Source organism: Passer montanus, unplaced genomic scaffold (assembly GCF_014805655.1).
Source record: "Passer montanus isolate IOZ18808 unplaced genomic scaffold, ASM1480565v1 scaffold2, whole genome shotgun sequence".
NCBI classification, from domain to species: domain Eukaryota; kingdom Metazoa; phylum Chordata; class Aves; order Passeriformes; family Passeridae; genus Passer; species Passer montanus.
The window spans coordinates 9,714,339-9,730,569 of NW_024366591.1; the positions used below are offsets into that span (position 1 = coordinate 9,714,339).

The 16,231-nt window shown below is 37.4% G+C and overlaps 1 protein-coding gene across 1 annotated transcript in view; it reads right to left on the reverse strand.

Moving 5' to 3' along the window:
• Window positions 1–2,559: 2,559 nt before the first annotated feature.
• Window positions 2,560–16,231, reverse strand: part of LYST (lysosomal trafficking regulator) — an 88,985-nt gene continuing 75,313 nt past the window's right edge. The window contains exons 43-53 of the mRNA XM_039707245.1: window positions 15,763–15,903; window positions 15,136–15,353; window positions 13,582–13,812; window positions 12,701–12,890; window positions 11,709–11,845; window positions 10,788–10,886; window positions 7,206–7,345; window positions 6,809–6,906; window positions 5,645–5,801; window positions 5,363–5,434; window positions 2,560–4,016 (exon numbers count right to left, since the gene is read on the reverse strand). Of these exons, the coding sequence (XP_039563179.1) occupies window positions 3,878–4,016; window positions 5,363–5,434; window positions 5,645–5,801; window positions 6,809–6,906; window positions 7,206–7,345; window positions 10,788–10,886; window positions 11,709–11,845; window positions 12,701–12,890; window positions 13,582–13,812; window positions 15,136–15,353; window positions 15,763–15,903 (1,622 nt within the window). The 3' untranslated portion in view covers window positions 2,560–3,877. The remainder of the gene's footprint in view (window positions 4,017–5,362; window positions 5,435–5,644; window positions 5,802–6,808; window positions 6,907–7,205; window positions 7,346–10,787; window positions 10,887–11,708; window positions 11,846–12,700; window positions 12,891–13,581; window positions 13,813–15,135; window positions 15,354–15,762; window positions 15,904–16,231) is intronic.

Below are 16,231 nucleotides of genomic sequence, written 5' to 3' on the forward strand. Positions count from 1 at the left end.
TTTGGGGTAGCGGCTTGCAGAAGGGGATGCAACAGGAAGAAGGTAAATATCACTAAATATAATCAGGTAAGTTCACAAGCTTCCCATCACCAGAGTTCCAGAAACTGATGGAGACTTCACTTGCTGCTCTTTCATTCATGTTCAACCACATCATCAATCTACAAAAGGCCCCATTTCATACACAAAGGATTTACATGCTGTTAGACAAAGAGCACACAGAACTATGGTAGATAGTTCTAATCATGAAGCCATTGTCATCAGAATAGTTTTACCACTGGATTTAACAATTTTATGACATAAGCTAAAATATAAATGTGGGAAATGGCTCTTTTAAAAACATTATCATATATTACACAGATACTTCTTTTAAATCTGCAAACTCTTAACCTTCCACCACAACCAGGAGTCTCCCCTACAGGTTCTGAAAGCAATACCCATACAGCTAACACAAATTTATATTCCTTGAACTTACATGAACTTGGCTCTAATGAGTATTATATGGGCTTCAGTCAATTGCATTAGAGAATAAGGATTTATTTTTTTTTCCTGGGAATGCTACCTCAAAGCTGGAAGCAGTAAGCAAGATCCTGTTTTACTCAACTTTTTTTTTTTTTAACCCGGGAATGCTACCTCAAAGCTGGAAGCAGTAAGCAAGATCCTGTTTTACTCAACTACTTTCTGCTGTGTAGTCCAGAATAGTTTTAGTGTCTAATCAGAGCAGCAACATTTCATTTTTAATCTTTTTTCAAAATTATGAAATACACAACAGAGCCTATTACAGAAACTCTGATACAAAATCAGTGCCTTTCTGACCCCACTCCAGAGTGGTAATGGCAAATAAATCTCCAAATAGCAGTCATTTGTCAGTAGTTTGTAACTTAATACAGCAGCAAAGTAAAAGGCTTAAATATTCCAGTGGATATTTGTACAGAGGCTTAAATATTCCAGTTGATATTTTTCAAAGCAAGCAGAGCTTTTAAACAGTAATTGATTGATTGTTTTTCTGATAGAGTAGCAGCATATGGAAGCGTGACTTCCATTTTCATATGCAAGGAAAAAATCCAATACAGCTTTAAACAAAAGAAGGCATGAAGAAATTAAAAAGTAAACTGAAAGTTTGTTAGTAGCAAGCCAGGTCATATTTCCCTCATTACTCCATTGTTATCTTTTACTATTATTACATTTTTGTTTAATTCAGCTCAGGTTTGTTTTGGTGTTTTTTTTTTTTTTCACTTTTGTTCATTGTCATGGGTTTGTCTAAGCAGTGGATCTCAAAATGAAATATCAGGGTTCCCTTTCAGTAACGGGGAATATCCAGCTATTGCCTCCCCTTCCCTTTCTCACCATGCCTCTCCACTATTGAGCATAAAGGTCTGGATTTACCACAGAATCCTGCAATCAGGTAGATAAGCCTTGGCCCATGAACATCTCCCAAACCCCAGCTGCCAGCAGAAACAGCCTCACATCCTGCCAGAGGCCTCCCCAGGATCCCAGTCTTCCAATTTCCACCAGTCTTTCTGAGAATCCTGAGAGAATTTGCTTTTCTGCCTTTGCTGCTCAGACAGGCTTTCAGTGAGAAGGCAGATGGAAGGAAGGGGAATGTCTCTGCTTTGAGAGCCATCATTTCATCCAAGTTCTAGTCATGCATCCTGTGGGAAGGAAGGACACATGAACACATGTGCAAAGTGATATACGTGGTTTCCCAATTCCCATCTTATGCTCACCACCTTCAGTTTGACAGACACAGGATGTAGTCCATAAACGGAACTTTCCCACATAATGATTTTTAAAAATAATGAATTTTTAAATATGAAAGACAAGGGAATCAGCAGAAACTGATCTGGAGCAAGGCGTGAAAGATTCCCTAAAAGAAGGAAGTTGCAACTAAGCCAAAAACATGTTTCTAATAATCTCAAAATGGTTTGATACAAAGATCTGTTTATTACCCAACAATGTGACAGTGTATATACAAATACAGTGTGGAATGTGACATTTACAGGAAATTTAAGTACATCATGCACAGACACTATTGCAATGTTATTTTAATAGTTCCAGAATATTAAGCTGAATAAATATTCCTTGCTTCAAAAATCATTTTTACTTTTACATAAAAATATATAATATTGCACTCTTGACAAGGCCAGCAGTTTTGCATATTGGTTTGTAACAAGTGGAATTCTACCTTATAAAAAAATAAGCTTTTGTGAGCAACACTCCAAAACAGGGAGCACAAAAGTGCCCCAAAACCACAATGTTTGTCTTTTTCTCTTAAACAAAGCACATCACATCAACATGAGCCAGGAAACTTTTCAGTCAGTACTTGGATCTTACAATAACATTTAGACTGAGAAAAATATGACTAAAGCCATCCCATACAATGCTGCTACAATAATATGCAGTTTAAAACTCAATCCATACAGTATACAGCCACTTGCTTAATTGAACCAATGATGATCCTTTGTGTCATGAACTATGAGAACATTTTTCTTAAGTTTTTCTAGTTTGAAAAGTTCTTAAACTGGGAAGTCTCAAGAGTTTCTGAAGACTATTTGGGGAAGTGTAAAGATTGCTTTTGTGTGTGTGTGTGCACCACCTTCGTCACGACCTGACAATTTCACGTGATGTGTTCTGAAAGCAGACAAGCCTTAAACATGAGAAGATACAGCAGTTTAAATGGCAATAGCAGAACATGTCAGTGATAAAGCAAAGCAATTTAAAAGGAAAATGTAACTACATGAGACTTGCACAGCATTCTTGCTTTACCATTCACATGACTAGTAGGCACTCAGTCACAGTGCCAGGTTTAGAGGTCTTCAAATCCATCAACTGAAATACTAATTTGTCATGTGGCCTAAGATTTCAGATTTGTTAAGCCGTTCACAACAGAGGCTTATTTTTTTCCCCCTCATAAAATAGCACCCAAGAATACACAACAAATTTGCACAGTGTATCTGTGTGAACCTTTCTGAATAATCTGATGCTTATGAACATTGATTATTCAAGCAGTAAGATTCAAACATTTTACAGAGTATTGAACCTCAGTGACACTAGAACAGCAGCACATTTGTTCCTTCTTTAACACCTCTCTTTAGAGCTCTGAAAGAGAAGTTGTGTGTGTACATAGTAGATGTTCTGCCACAGAACTGTGATAGCAAACTAGCACGAAGTTAGGGAGTTCACACTGCATTGTGATCTAACCACTGTTTCATGATGCCATGAGGTGTCTACCCATCACTAAGACAAATATTTTATTGTTGTCTGTTGCAAAGACTATTACAGTAACAGAGAAGATGGCAAAAATTACAAAGATAGCAGAAATTCTATTTTTAGCATTACAATATCTTAAGATGGTGCAAAATGCACCTACTAAGTTCTTTGCTTCTCAAAAAAAGCAATTTTAAGTGGTTGTTGATTTTTAAGTTTTGGATTGCTTATCCCAGAGCTAACCATACCACACTCAACTAATCAGATATACATATGCTGACATTTGAATAGATATTTACAGAACTTGATGCTGCTGATATTTTATATATTAAGAGGGGGAATAAACACAATCAATTTTTTAAATACTTCTGTCCAAGAAGTGATTTAAAAAAATACTGTTGGTGTTTTATATTGCAGCATTGAGCATTTCTTACTCACTTTGCTGGCATTGGATAATATGACCAGAGCTTCCTGCTGACCCAGATATGCTTCAAGTTTGTGCACGCACATATGCAATCTTACAACCATCTTAGGCTGCTCTTGAAAAAAATACCCAGCTATTCAGTCATTCTAGAGACATTCAAAGTACTTCGAAGTCCAGTTAAAGAAGAGCTCCTATAGCCTATTTGGATTAAAGTGCATCAGAGACAGGAGTCAGCAGCGGGCCCCGCCGTCAGCCAGCGGCGTAGCTGCTGAGGAAGGAGTAGAACATGGGCAGCTTCAAGCGCTGCTGGTCCTTGCGGCACCAGGCGATGACGTTCCCATCACTGTTAGCCGTGAACAAGTGATGGCCGTCGCAGGAAAACGTAAGGCTGCAAAACAAGGAGAGAGTCTATCTTTACACCAAATGTGGCTACTTATAATGCTAGGAGACATTAAAAGCCCATGAGGGTTCAGCCAACAAAGATGAGCTGTCAGGAGGGGAGGCCCAGTGCCTACACTAACACACCAACATGTTTGCATATATCTGCTTATCCACTTATACCCAAACAGGCTGAACTGCAGCTTTGGCCAGCACTTCAACATCCCCTGCAGTTTAATACTCATTTCTTTGCAGTGTCACAGCAAAGGGCAGGATTTAGCAGCAAAGTCCTACCCTCTTCCCTTCTGTTTCTGAACAGAAAGATTTTCTGTAACAGAGCTCAGTGCCCTCTGAACTTGCATTGCTGACAAAGGCAGAAACTGAATCCATCAGATTTCATGGCACAGCACAGGACTTTTGTTCACATGAGCATTTTCTGAGCTGTAGCAGGGCTCGTAAAGCCCTTAAATCATGCCATGATTAATGTTAGAGAGCATGAAGGTCAGCATCCATTTACTGTCACATTTAAGCAGGAAACTTTAAATTATTCAATAGCTACTAAATCGTTATCTACAAGCTTTGTGAAATATGCTGCTTAAAGGAGGTAACAAAGACAATAGCTGCTACCAGACAATCTTTTTAATTTATAAAAAGATGGTAGTTTGGATTTTAAATGGTATTTTAACAACAGTCAAAACAAAATTTTAAAGAGTCATCTGTTACTATGCTAACATTAAGATAAAATTTTCACATAGCTCTAGGACCTTTTGCAGACTACTGTACCACTGGGGATATCAAAGAGAATCCTTTGACCACTTTCTGAAAACACTTTGGCACGAGAACTCTGCTCATCTAAATCAATGGGGCTTGGAGAAAACTAACTACACAAGATCTCCAAAATGGCAGCTTCTAGGCTACTCTTTCTCCATGATTTCCCCCTACCATCAGAAAAAATGGAAAAGGCAGTATTTTCATTTAATTTTGAGAAAGAAACACTGTATATTTAAGTCTGGCATATTTAAGATTATCTCATTTTAACACAGATTCTGAGGAAAAATATTAAATTTCAAAATAAGAGGAGTAGATATTGTTCAGTTTTCCAGGGAATCCTGCTAATTTCCATCTGTCAGCAGCAGAACATAGTTATTACTGTCATTACCAGTCCAGTACACTTGTGCTCACTTTGCTTTCATGAATAATTAGTAGGTTTGCATTGCTCTTTTTAGGCATGGGTGTTTACCTCCTATTTTCATGCTCAGTACTCGAGACTATTCTGTTGTGGTTTTGTTTGTTGGTTTGGGTGGTTTTTTCCCTAAAGAGAAAAATGCATTAATTGTACACTTAAGATCCTTTTACCTTACAATAGGTTTGGCTGACTTCGAAAATGTTATTTCACGTACCGGCTTCAAATCCCACGTACTCCACAGTCTGAAAGAAAGAGCCATTTTTTGTCACACTTGCTTTTACAAATACTTCAGTGATAAACAATCTGTTTAGCAACTGCTAAGACTGAGAGCTGAGTAACAGCTTGTCCACCTTCTTTAAAGCCAAATACCAGCATGATGTTTGGCTACATGCTCTCAAACTGTGAGCCTAAGTGATAGAGCATTTTAATAAATAAACATTTCTAATTCTTACCTTACAACTCCATTTTCAAGGCCCCCTGCAATCACATTGACAGACACACCTTCAGGCTGGTTAGAGAAAGCAACAGAGCAAATACTTTCCCTGCAGTGCACGTGTCCAACAAGATCACCATTAACTGTCCAAAGTCTCAAATCACTGCCTCCTCCAACTGTAACAGAACACAGCATGGGAGCATTAAGAAAATAAATCTAGACCACAGTTAAGTCGATAATATTTAAATATTCCATGGTAAAGAATTCAACTTCTTGAAAGTTCCTAAGGTTTAAATGACTGAGTAATGTCTGCAATTACTTCTCTCTCTGAGACAGGAAGCACACAAACCACCAAGCCACTGCAGTGATTTAGAAACCATCACATCCTATTTATGGAACATTTTACTTACAAAGCACTATGTGAATTTACTTTTAATGACCAATTTTCATGCACTATCAGGGAAGACACTAAGATGGAATTCATACTAGCTATCTAAGCAGTTGATTCTCATACCTTAGCTTGCATTTTAAGCAAAATACTTAAATAGCCAGCACAGTTCTCTTACCTGGTTATCTGGCATTATTTGATTCTATCAACAAACTAACAACCTGATTCTTGTTTTTGTCTTGAAAGGAATTGTCTTAAAAGGAAATATAATGTCCCTTATACTAATTAACCAATAAAATGCTTTGCAGAAAAAAAATAATTTATTTTGTGAGCTATAGAAATGGACTTGAAAGTCTCCAAGTAAATAAAAAAAAAATCTAAATATAAGTTTTCTGAAACTGCCACAATAATGTCCCCTTGTCTTTCAATACGCCTTGCCTGTGCTCTGTTATACATGGAACTCCTCCAAGAATTGTACTTTTCACAAAGAATATCTCTATCAAAATGAAAGCAGCCAACATCACAAAATTTGAGTCTCCCAGGCACCTTTGAAATTTCAAGTCTTTTTATAAAGAGACCAAGCTGTTGGTCTTCATAGCTCTACATTACATTCAAACACCTGTAATCTCTTCTGGAGAAATTTGTGTTACCACATAAAAAAAAGGAAAATGTTGCTCCTGTATGACTGAATGCATCCTCAGATGATTAATACACACTCAGTAACTAATTTAATTACAACTCTTGTGATTTATTTCATCTGCAAGTCAAAACAGCTTTCTTAACTGACAAATATACCTGAATCACAGACTGTTGCAATATCACCAGTGGTTTCACTTGCTGAAACTGCAGTCACAGGACTCTTGTGTCCAGCCAGACTCTGGACATAGCACAGCCTGAAGAAAACAAAGGGAACAAGCCTAAATTTCAGACTCAAATGCAAAAAAGGTCCTTTGAGGAAAACCTTAAAAATAGTTACATTAATTTCAATCAACATTTTGCACAATGATGGCATTTTTCATTTTCACAATAAAATTTTAGCATCTTTTATGAGAAAAAACAGTAAGGGTTTGACTTCACAGTAAGATATACACAGAACAAATTCAACTAACTTCAAAGTGGCAAAGATACCCAAGAGTGGGAAAACCTGTATTTATAAGAAAGCTATAAGAAAAAGTTACATATACACTTGTACCTGTTCAAATCCCATATTATGCAGGTTCCATCTTTGCTGACACTGATCATTATACTGTATGGTTTGCACACAAATAAGCTTGTTATTTCTGCTGTGTGTCCATACAGATGGACTTGTGACTCCATTTCTATCTCTGAAGGCTGAAAAACAGCAAAATAAGAAACTCTCATGAAAAAGAAAATGAATGTCTCTTTTTCTAAAAAGATGAGCCTAGTTTAAGTCTTAGATTTCAAAGAATGGTTCCTATTGCTTTTAATATCATCATTTTAGCATCTATGTTCATGCTTTGTGTTTAACACTTTATAATGTGATAAAACAGAGCTATCACTTATGTTCAACTTTTTGCTTCCAATGCTTTAGCCTCAGCAAATACATTTATACGATCTGATGAACCAGAATGAAAAACTACTGTAGTTCTGTCTCAATTACACACCTTGAAGTCAGCTGATTTGTTTTCTGCAAGACTGCTCTTTCCATACAACACTGAAATGACAGTTCTCAATATTTTAGCATCTAGTGAAGACGCTTGGAAACATAAAAGGAAGACCCAGCTTGGAAGTTGCCACTCTCCATACAGCAAATTACTAGGAATTCCTCAAATTGGTGCCAAGTTCTTCAATGATACCAACTTGGAAAAACATGCAGGAAGTCAAGTTTAAGTACAGAAATTGCTGAGTAAAAATTAAAGCAGCAAAATTTAACACCAAACAACACTTTTTATTCAAGTTATATAATTTGAAATGACTCAGACTTCCTGAAAACTGGCTAAGTTGAAAGATCTGCTTAATCAGAATGCTAATGCTTTATTTAAGACAACTTGCTTTATAGGGATTAGAATAACCTTGGGAAAGGAAGAGAACAATTTTCTGCTTGCTTCCTCACCCATGTCAGAGCACATCATCTGCATTTTTGTACAAGGGTACAGGATGCCTACCCATAGCAGGTCTACAAAAAACCTTGAAAGCTCAAACAGACAAGATAAAATACATATGCATATATGTATTGAGTATATGTATGTATACATATGCTCAAGTCACAGGTTGTAGAAAATGTACGTTTTTGCACTAAAAGAGACAATCTAATCTATGTAATACTGCAAAAGGCAATGCACAGTCTGGCAACAGAAAGACCTGCTAGTTTGCTCTTGCTACTGAGCATCTCATCCATGCAAGACATTTATGAAAGTACCCAGGTGTCATTTTCAGTGACACTTCACATATAAAAATCTTTTTTTAACCTTTTCCCAGTTAAGAGAAAGAAAAGTCTTGTTTGTTGATGTTATAGAAATTTTATGTTTTTAGGAAGAACTGATTTTGATAACCTTTTTACTGTGGTCCTCCCACTTCCTTTAAAGTGTTTCCTCTTAATCTGCATTTCAACACTTGAACTGAAAGCAGTTCTCACCTTTTGTAGATTCTCTCTACCACACTAATATGAATGGTTTATTGATTTTTATAGTAATCATACAGCAATGAGACAAGCTGGATTAAGTTATATTAAGTTCTAATAAGTCATGTAATAGGTACTTCTCACACCTGAAATATTTTACCCTTCTTACTTCCCCCCTGCTTTTAGGTGACAAGCACTAAAATGGTAGCTGGATATGGGAAAACATGCATTTACATATCTACCTTTAAAAAGCAGCTCTTCCTGCCTACAGCACTCAAGTGGGGAATTGAAATTCTTCCCAGTTTTACCCAAACAGGTCCTTTAAGTGCACTCTCTGCTTGCAAGACACCTCTAACAGTCAGCAAGTGAGTGCTGAAATGATGTGTACAGCCAGACACCTGTGGCTGAGGGGCTCATGCAGCTGTGACTCATTGTCAGCACAGATCACAGAGTCAAAGCAGTACTTCACGGGGTTCTCACCATCATAAGGCAAGGAAAAACAGAGCACCTGAAGCACAACATGGAGCCATTTTTGAATTCTGACTGCATGCCTTTGAGTTCCCATACCAAATTAACATGGTATCTACTTCATTCCCATACATTGCATTTATACAAATGTGAAACAGGGCAAAATATTCATGTGTCAAGTACTGCATTATAACAAACAGTCCACTTTATCGCTGATAGCTGACAAGATGGATACAGAGCAGATGTGAGGAAGCACATTTGCATTCCCTGCAGCCCTGACTTGGGTAACTGACTCAATGACAGGTGCTACAGACTCGACACAATGTCCCTCTGCCTGGGGCACAAAACTGTCAGTGCTGAGAAATTCAGCAAAGATGTCTCAAAGAACATCAGCTGTGCAGATGAACAAAAATCACTTTTTTTTCTAGGAAACTGAAGGAACTCAAGAACCATAACCCAACTAACTAAAGATTCTTTTCAGCTTTGCAGAAGGCAAGCATATTTACTTCTATTAAAAAAAACAACTGGAATCCAAGTTTCAGTACAGGTTATTTACAAGCTCACTATTCTGGGAAGCAGTTAAGGTGTCTGATTTATGATCCAACTAACTAAAGCTTGCAGGCTTGAAGCTCTGCTTCATTTCCTATACTCAAAGTGCTGCTGAGCTTAGGAAATATGAGTGACAGGTCACCAGAAACTGGAAGAAAGGCAAGGGGAAAAAAATTTTAAAATCACTGTGTTTATGTTCTTCCTAGTCTAAGCATCTGCTGCTTGTCATTTCTGAAAACAGGAAACTGGGTAGGCATAGCAGATCATGCCAAGGTTCTCTCTAGCTCATGCTAACATAGGGATTCAAGAGCATCAAGGAGTACAACACCAAATATATTTGCCAATACCTGTATCAAGCTACATTTAGGAAATCAGTTTAGTTCAGTTGTTGCTATGGGTAATACTGCAGACACACCTAAAATGAGCTGTTAGGAAAGTTGTCCACTCTTTATTAAAACTATGGAGAATAGTAGTTACTGCTAAATAAAGTACATAAGATTCAGATGGAAGCTTCAAAACGCAGTCAGAATCAGATTTTTAATTTGGAGTTCCATTTATACTTCCTATTTTTTCTATTTATACCATGTTTATTAGCAAACAGTATCAAGGGACTTTCTACTACTCTCAGTATTTTTCACTAATAGATTAAGTAATGCAAGTTACTTTCTGCCTTCCATTCTCACAACTTTGCCCCTCGGAGAATACGACAAAGTAAAGAGGCTTGGTATATACACTGAGAATTCATCTTGGCTCTCTGTAGCTTAAGTGCCTTCTGCACTTGAATTATTGTTTACTTTGGGGAATTGCATTCCACAGCTTCAGTTAAAGTATTGAAAGGCTCTGCCTCCTTCTCAGAAGTTAGTCCTTAATGCAGGAAGCTTCACTTCCAGAGAGCTTCAGTTCCACGCCCTGTCCTGAACACAGTCAGAGCTGCACTTGTGCACTCAGGTGATGAGGGCTGACTAAAGGCCAGCTGTACATGAACGGCAGCTTAAGAAAAACAGGCAAACATGCTCAGATGTCAGAGGAGCCTTCAAAAATAAATACTAAAAACGCATGTAATTTCTCAGCAATTATCCAGAATATGTCTTTTTCTCATCTTTCCTGTTTAAAAAAGGACTGTAATACTGAATAGACAAAATCCTTCATTTATGAATTCTTTCCAACATAACGTACCGTATTGCTGGTGAATCTGTTCATATATGCTGTGATGACACCAGATTTACTACCTGTGAACAGCTGGCAACTGTCTGGCACCCAAGCACAACTTGTTACCTTGAAAAGACAAAACAAATCCAGGAAAAAATTAGGAAAGAAAAACTATTCTAACTGCTGTTTTCATTATGCCACAGCATTTGGTCAAACTGATTATTAGTTATCCTATGAAAAGACAGGTAAACCACCTAAACTAAAGAAATCCAAGAAAACTATTCTAACTGCTGTTTTCATTTTATGTCACAGCATTTGGTCAAACTGATTATTAGTTATCCTATGAAAAGACAGGTAAACCACCTAAACTAAAGAAATCCAAGAGCTAAAATATAGCTACTCTGTTACTATGTCAGAAACAGAGTAAAGAGGGAGTTTTATGTAGCCTGGAATTCATAACTAAAGAGCAGTACAGACTTCAAGATCATCCACCAAAATCTTTTTGGCAAGATCTTACCAGTCACTGGATTGTGACAGAAATTATGTAGCTTTCCCTAACAATCCTTTAGACAATCTTTTTCAAATGGATCCTAAACTAGAGTGGAGTTGTTCTTCCAACATGAAGCACCTATACTTTTTTTCTGTATTGATTTTTCTTGGGACAGAACTTAAAACATTTTTAAATTCACAGCAATATTATCTAAGAAGGAAAAGCTACAAAAATCAAATTAACTCAAAAGGAATCTTTATCTAGTACAGGAAAACAACAAGGAACCAGATAAAACAGTGAAGCCATGAGGAACACATTCCAAAGCAAATCAAAAAGATTAAAAGGAGTTGTGCGTTGTGACTGTATGCTCATCTCCAAAAAAGGCTAAAGCAAGAGTACCCCACCCCACTTAAACTACCAATATTAAATTGAAGAGCAAGGGACTGATTTCGTTTTACCTGATGGAGCTGTGAGCTCTGTATAAAATTCACTGGAGGCTCACTTTGCTTGCTTTTCAGTCGTAAGATGTTATCGGCATATCCCCAGCTCAGGATCGCGGACCACTGAATGTCAGTGCTGTGCATGCTCCTCACGCCTGAAGGGAGGCACAGGATTGTGTCACGTGCACAGCAAGATTCAACCACTTTAACAGTCAACAAAAGTCTCAGGTTTATGTTTCATCACAAGTTAAACTATAACCCCCCAAAGTTTCAAAAGAAGGTATTGTCTGTAACATATTATAAACAAACAGTTAGAGACCAAATGAACATTCCATCTTTTCCAGAGACAATTTGCAACCTGGACAAAACTTTTTTGAAGAAGAGATGCATCTTTTGTGTAGAGAGAAAAGGGGCAGACAATACTTCCCACCTAGAGAAAAAAGTGTTTGTAACTTCAAGGAGAATGTTACTTATTTTTGTCGACAAAATGTGAAGTGATTTATTTTTAGAAAGCCTTCACTAGTATATGCCACAAACAGAACAAAAGATTGTGCAAACAAGTTCTCACATTCTCAGTAAGAATCCCTCCAAGAAGTTTAACTGAAAGCAGAAGATTCTTCACCTCTGCTTTTTTACTGTTAACTTCTCATTATCTGCCTCTAAAATCCATTTAAATTTTCCTTTCTGTTGCCTCCTGAGTTTTTTCATCTGTTCTTTAGTTCTTGGGCCCAACCTGCTGGCAATTTTTAAAGTTAAATTCTCATGCTTCAGTCACGTCACCAAAAAATATGAATTACAGAATGCCTCCATTGTAGTTTTGAAAATTATAAGGAAAATCCACCCTCCAGTAAAATACCACACATATGGAAGCTATTAATGAAATTACAAATTAATCTTTGGCAAAAGCAACTAACTTGGGAAGTTTGCTACAATAGTAGCATTAGATTTAATTTTTTTATGTCTCATTTCACATATATTGTGCATATAGAGAATAAAGCATAAATTTATACCTTGCTCCTTGCTATATATCATCAAAAGGCAGAACTTGCTGGACAAACCACAGATAGCCTTAGTTGGTAAAGCTTGGAGAGAGCCAAACCTTTCTCCATGTGGTTGGCTAAAGCAGACAACAGGGTCGGGAGCACTTGGGGAACCAACATATTCTCCCCACTTCAAGCCCTTTATCCATGGTAATGGGCTCTGAAACAAGCACAGACAAGGTTCAAATTATACCATTTTCATAAAAACTGTTTCATTAGTAATGTAGAATGATTCATGTCAGTTTCCTGTAAGCAATCACATGGTAAGGACAGCTGAAGTCTTTGCTCTAAAACCACTACAAAGACAAGTTCAAAGCCCTTTAATACCATCAGTAAACTTAACTTTAAGGTAGTTCTACTCCTTCTTTGAAGGCATAGGCTGCAAGCTTCTAGTTCAGGTAGTTTAGAGAAAAATACAGATCTCTAAATCCAGAGATGCAGTTTCTGACTAGGTTTCAGGGAAAAGTGCTTGAAGTGAAGGAAGTTTAACTGTCCTACAGGCAGTAAAAAAGCTGAGGATGGGATGGAAGAAAGCACAGTATGTGTTTGCTTGCTATAGGTCTACACACAGATTCCACAATTAATCATGGAAAATATAAGACTGGTTAACTGAAATGCTTTCCAACACCTATTTCCCAAAAGCAAGACAAACTCAGATCTTAGTTTACACAAAATATCACCAATGCATGAAAGTAATTTTCACTATCACTTCCTAATTTTATATATTTTCTTTACAGTACAATATAGCAAGCAGCACTTTTAGGATGAAAATTCTAGACCAAGGGTACAGGGTACAACAATTACAGCACACAGGTATTAATTAAACCATTTTGCAATTGAAAATTACATACTGGATAAATGATTTCTTTAGTGTGTTCTCTGGTTTCTCTGAAAGCAAACTGCACTAGTAATCCCATGGCAGCAGGAAGTTCTCCTTCCATGATAAGCCTGGATCCAGGTCTACTAACATGTGCTGCATGAAACAGCTGGCGGGGCGTTTGTCCATATGTTTTTATCATTGTTTCAAGGGCTCTTCTCTGAACAGGATCTTCAACAGCAGAAACATCCATCCCAAAATAGGTCTACCGGCAAAAAACAAAGGAGAGGGGCAAGAATAAGCTCATCAGGTTTGTCTTTAGGAAAGATTTTGCAACACACAAATTCAGAGGCAGACTATTCCGTTGTTTGCTCAAGGTGTGGACCAGAAGAGATCCCACAACAACTGTGCTGACTAAAGAGCCACTGAGAGCATAACCTTGTCACCTCCTCTTTATTGGAATAAACTACCACTTTAAGGATTGTCATGTGAGCTGCACCCACATATGACTAATTTCTGTTGAAGGTTTTCTTTGAGACCTTACCAATCTGTGCAAAACAGGAAAGGTTGCTGATGATAAACAAAAGAAGTGGAAAGAGTTGGAGAAGTTTATTTTCTTTATCTCTTTTTAATGAGCATATTAAAGCTCTCTTTTGGGGTAGGGAAGGAGAAAGAAACCTCATACTTCAAGAGAGTGGAAATTTGTCTTTTTCATGCCTCTCCAGTTGTGCATCACGCACTTTTCATCAGAAGCCACACCAAAGGCCTTGACTTTTCACTTTAAAAAATGATGAAGATGCAAACTTAATATTTGAAGCTCATGGTATTAACTCAATCAATACTTAAGCCCAAAAAGAGTAAAAGAAAGGGAAGTATTTGGATAGCTACTTGAAAAAGGCATCACTGCCACACACTATCATTTCATTAGCTTTTCCAGCCATAGAACAAACACTAAAACCAGGAAACATTTGAATGCATTTACAACCAGGACTACCTGCTGAGCAAACCTTGTGATAGTAAGGACTGAAGCTAAAGAATTCAATTCAAGATATCCATGGTGCAATTATGCAGTAAAACTCTGGAAGTCTTAACATTAAATGAAGACTTATTTGAAATTAAATTTACTGTAGAGAAAAGTGCTCATTAGAGGGACAGAACACAGGAGATGCATGAAGGAAAACAGCATTAGCTCAGGACACACAGAACTATTTCAATTCTATCAAAAGCTGCAGCAGCACCTGCCTAAATTAAGAGCTTTTGAATTAGGCAGAAGCAGATACACACAGTTACAACAATCAGACTACTGCAAGCCACTGCAAACAACTATCCATAAGGTCTAAGCCCCAGATCTGATATGCCCCACAGGTAGCTCAAGGCAAGAAAGAGGAACAAAAATGCACTAAGTCTCACAATACCCACTGGGATCTTACAGTTCAACATTGAAATGGTTAAAGCCTTTTTTTTTTCAACACTTCATGAGCGAGGGATCTTGTTTCAGGCTTGATGTTTTCCAAGCAAGTCAGACCAAGCTCACCCCCATTAAGTTACTAAGGACAATGAACAAACATGCTGCTTAACAAATACTTACTGCAGGATGAAAGACATTAATAGCCTGAACAGAGGCCTTGCCTTTTTGCTTATAACCAAACACCAAGTCAATCCAGTGACAGATTGTCTGGGAAACATGATCAGACTCCAAAGCCTGACGATGAATCAAGATGAACAGACGAGGATCGTTACGGGCCCAGGGTGGAAGATTGACATGATTAACTCTGTCACCATTTTGACGCACTCCAAAATCAAAACCTAGAAACAGGGGGGTGAATATTCCAGCATTTCAGTTGACAGCAACCTCAAAAAGGTCTATAGGATTCTACAGACCTCAATGATTAAGCATGGTGATTAACAATCAACAAAGCAGCATCATTAACAAGTCCCTCCAAAACATATTCAGCTGTACATACTCATTCAAATGGAAAAATGAGAAAACAGCAAACTCCTTTGTCCTGCTGACAAAATTAGGGAAAAACTCAGCCTAACTCCTACATAACAGCTTTTTTTTTTTTAGTATACCCCACAAATTTGTGCCAGATTTCTCTCATACATCTACTACTTAGCATATTCAGCCAAGGCATATAAATGTTCTCAGTTTCAACCCATAAGCTCAATCATACAACTCCTTTGGGTATATAGTTCTGTTGCTCTCTTAGTATACCTTCTCTGTTAACTAGAAAGTCGGGAAGGTAGAAAAATTCTGGTATAAGCTCCTTTACGTCAGTCATTGATTCATACGAAGAGAGGCGCCAGGTTGTATTGGTAGAGTGAAAAGTTCTGTCTGGGATGTCAAAACTTTGATCTGTAAAGAAATCCAAACTCAATTGTTACATTGATGATGGACACCAACAGTTGCACATCTGCAACTTCATGTTGTTAACTGCCCTCTAGTTAGCTGAGAACATTTAGAATTCTCTTATTTCAATTCTATGTGTTACACATCAACTGCAAGACAAATAGAGGTCAGCTTTTTATGCTACAGAAACTAAGGCATAAACATCAGATGACCAGCTTTATGGTTTAGCTTGATAATTTCAAGAATGAATCTATTGTTAAAGCATACCAAATTTAATTTTATCAGGCTCAGCTATCTGGAATTGGAAAATCTATGCTAAATAGGGTAACATATA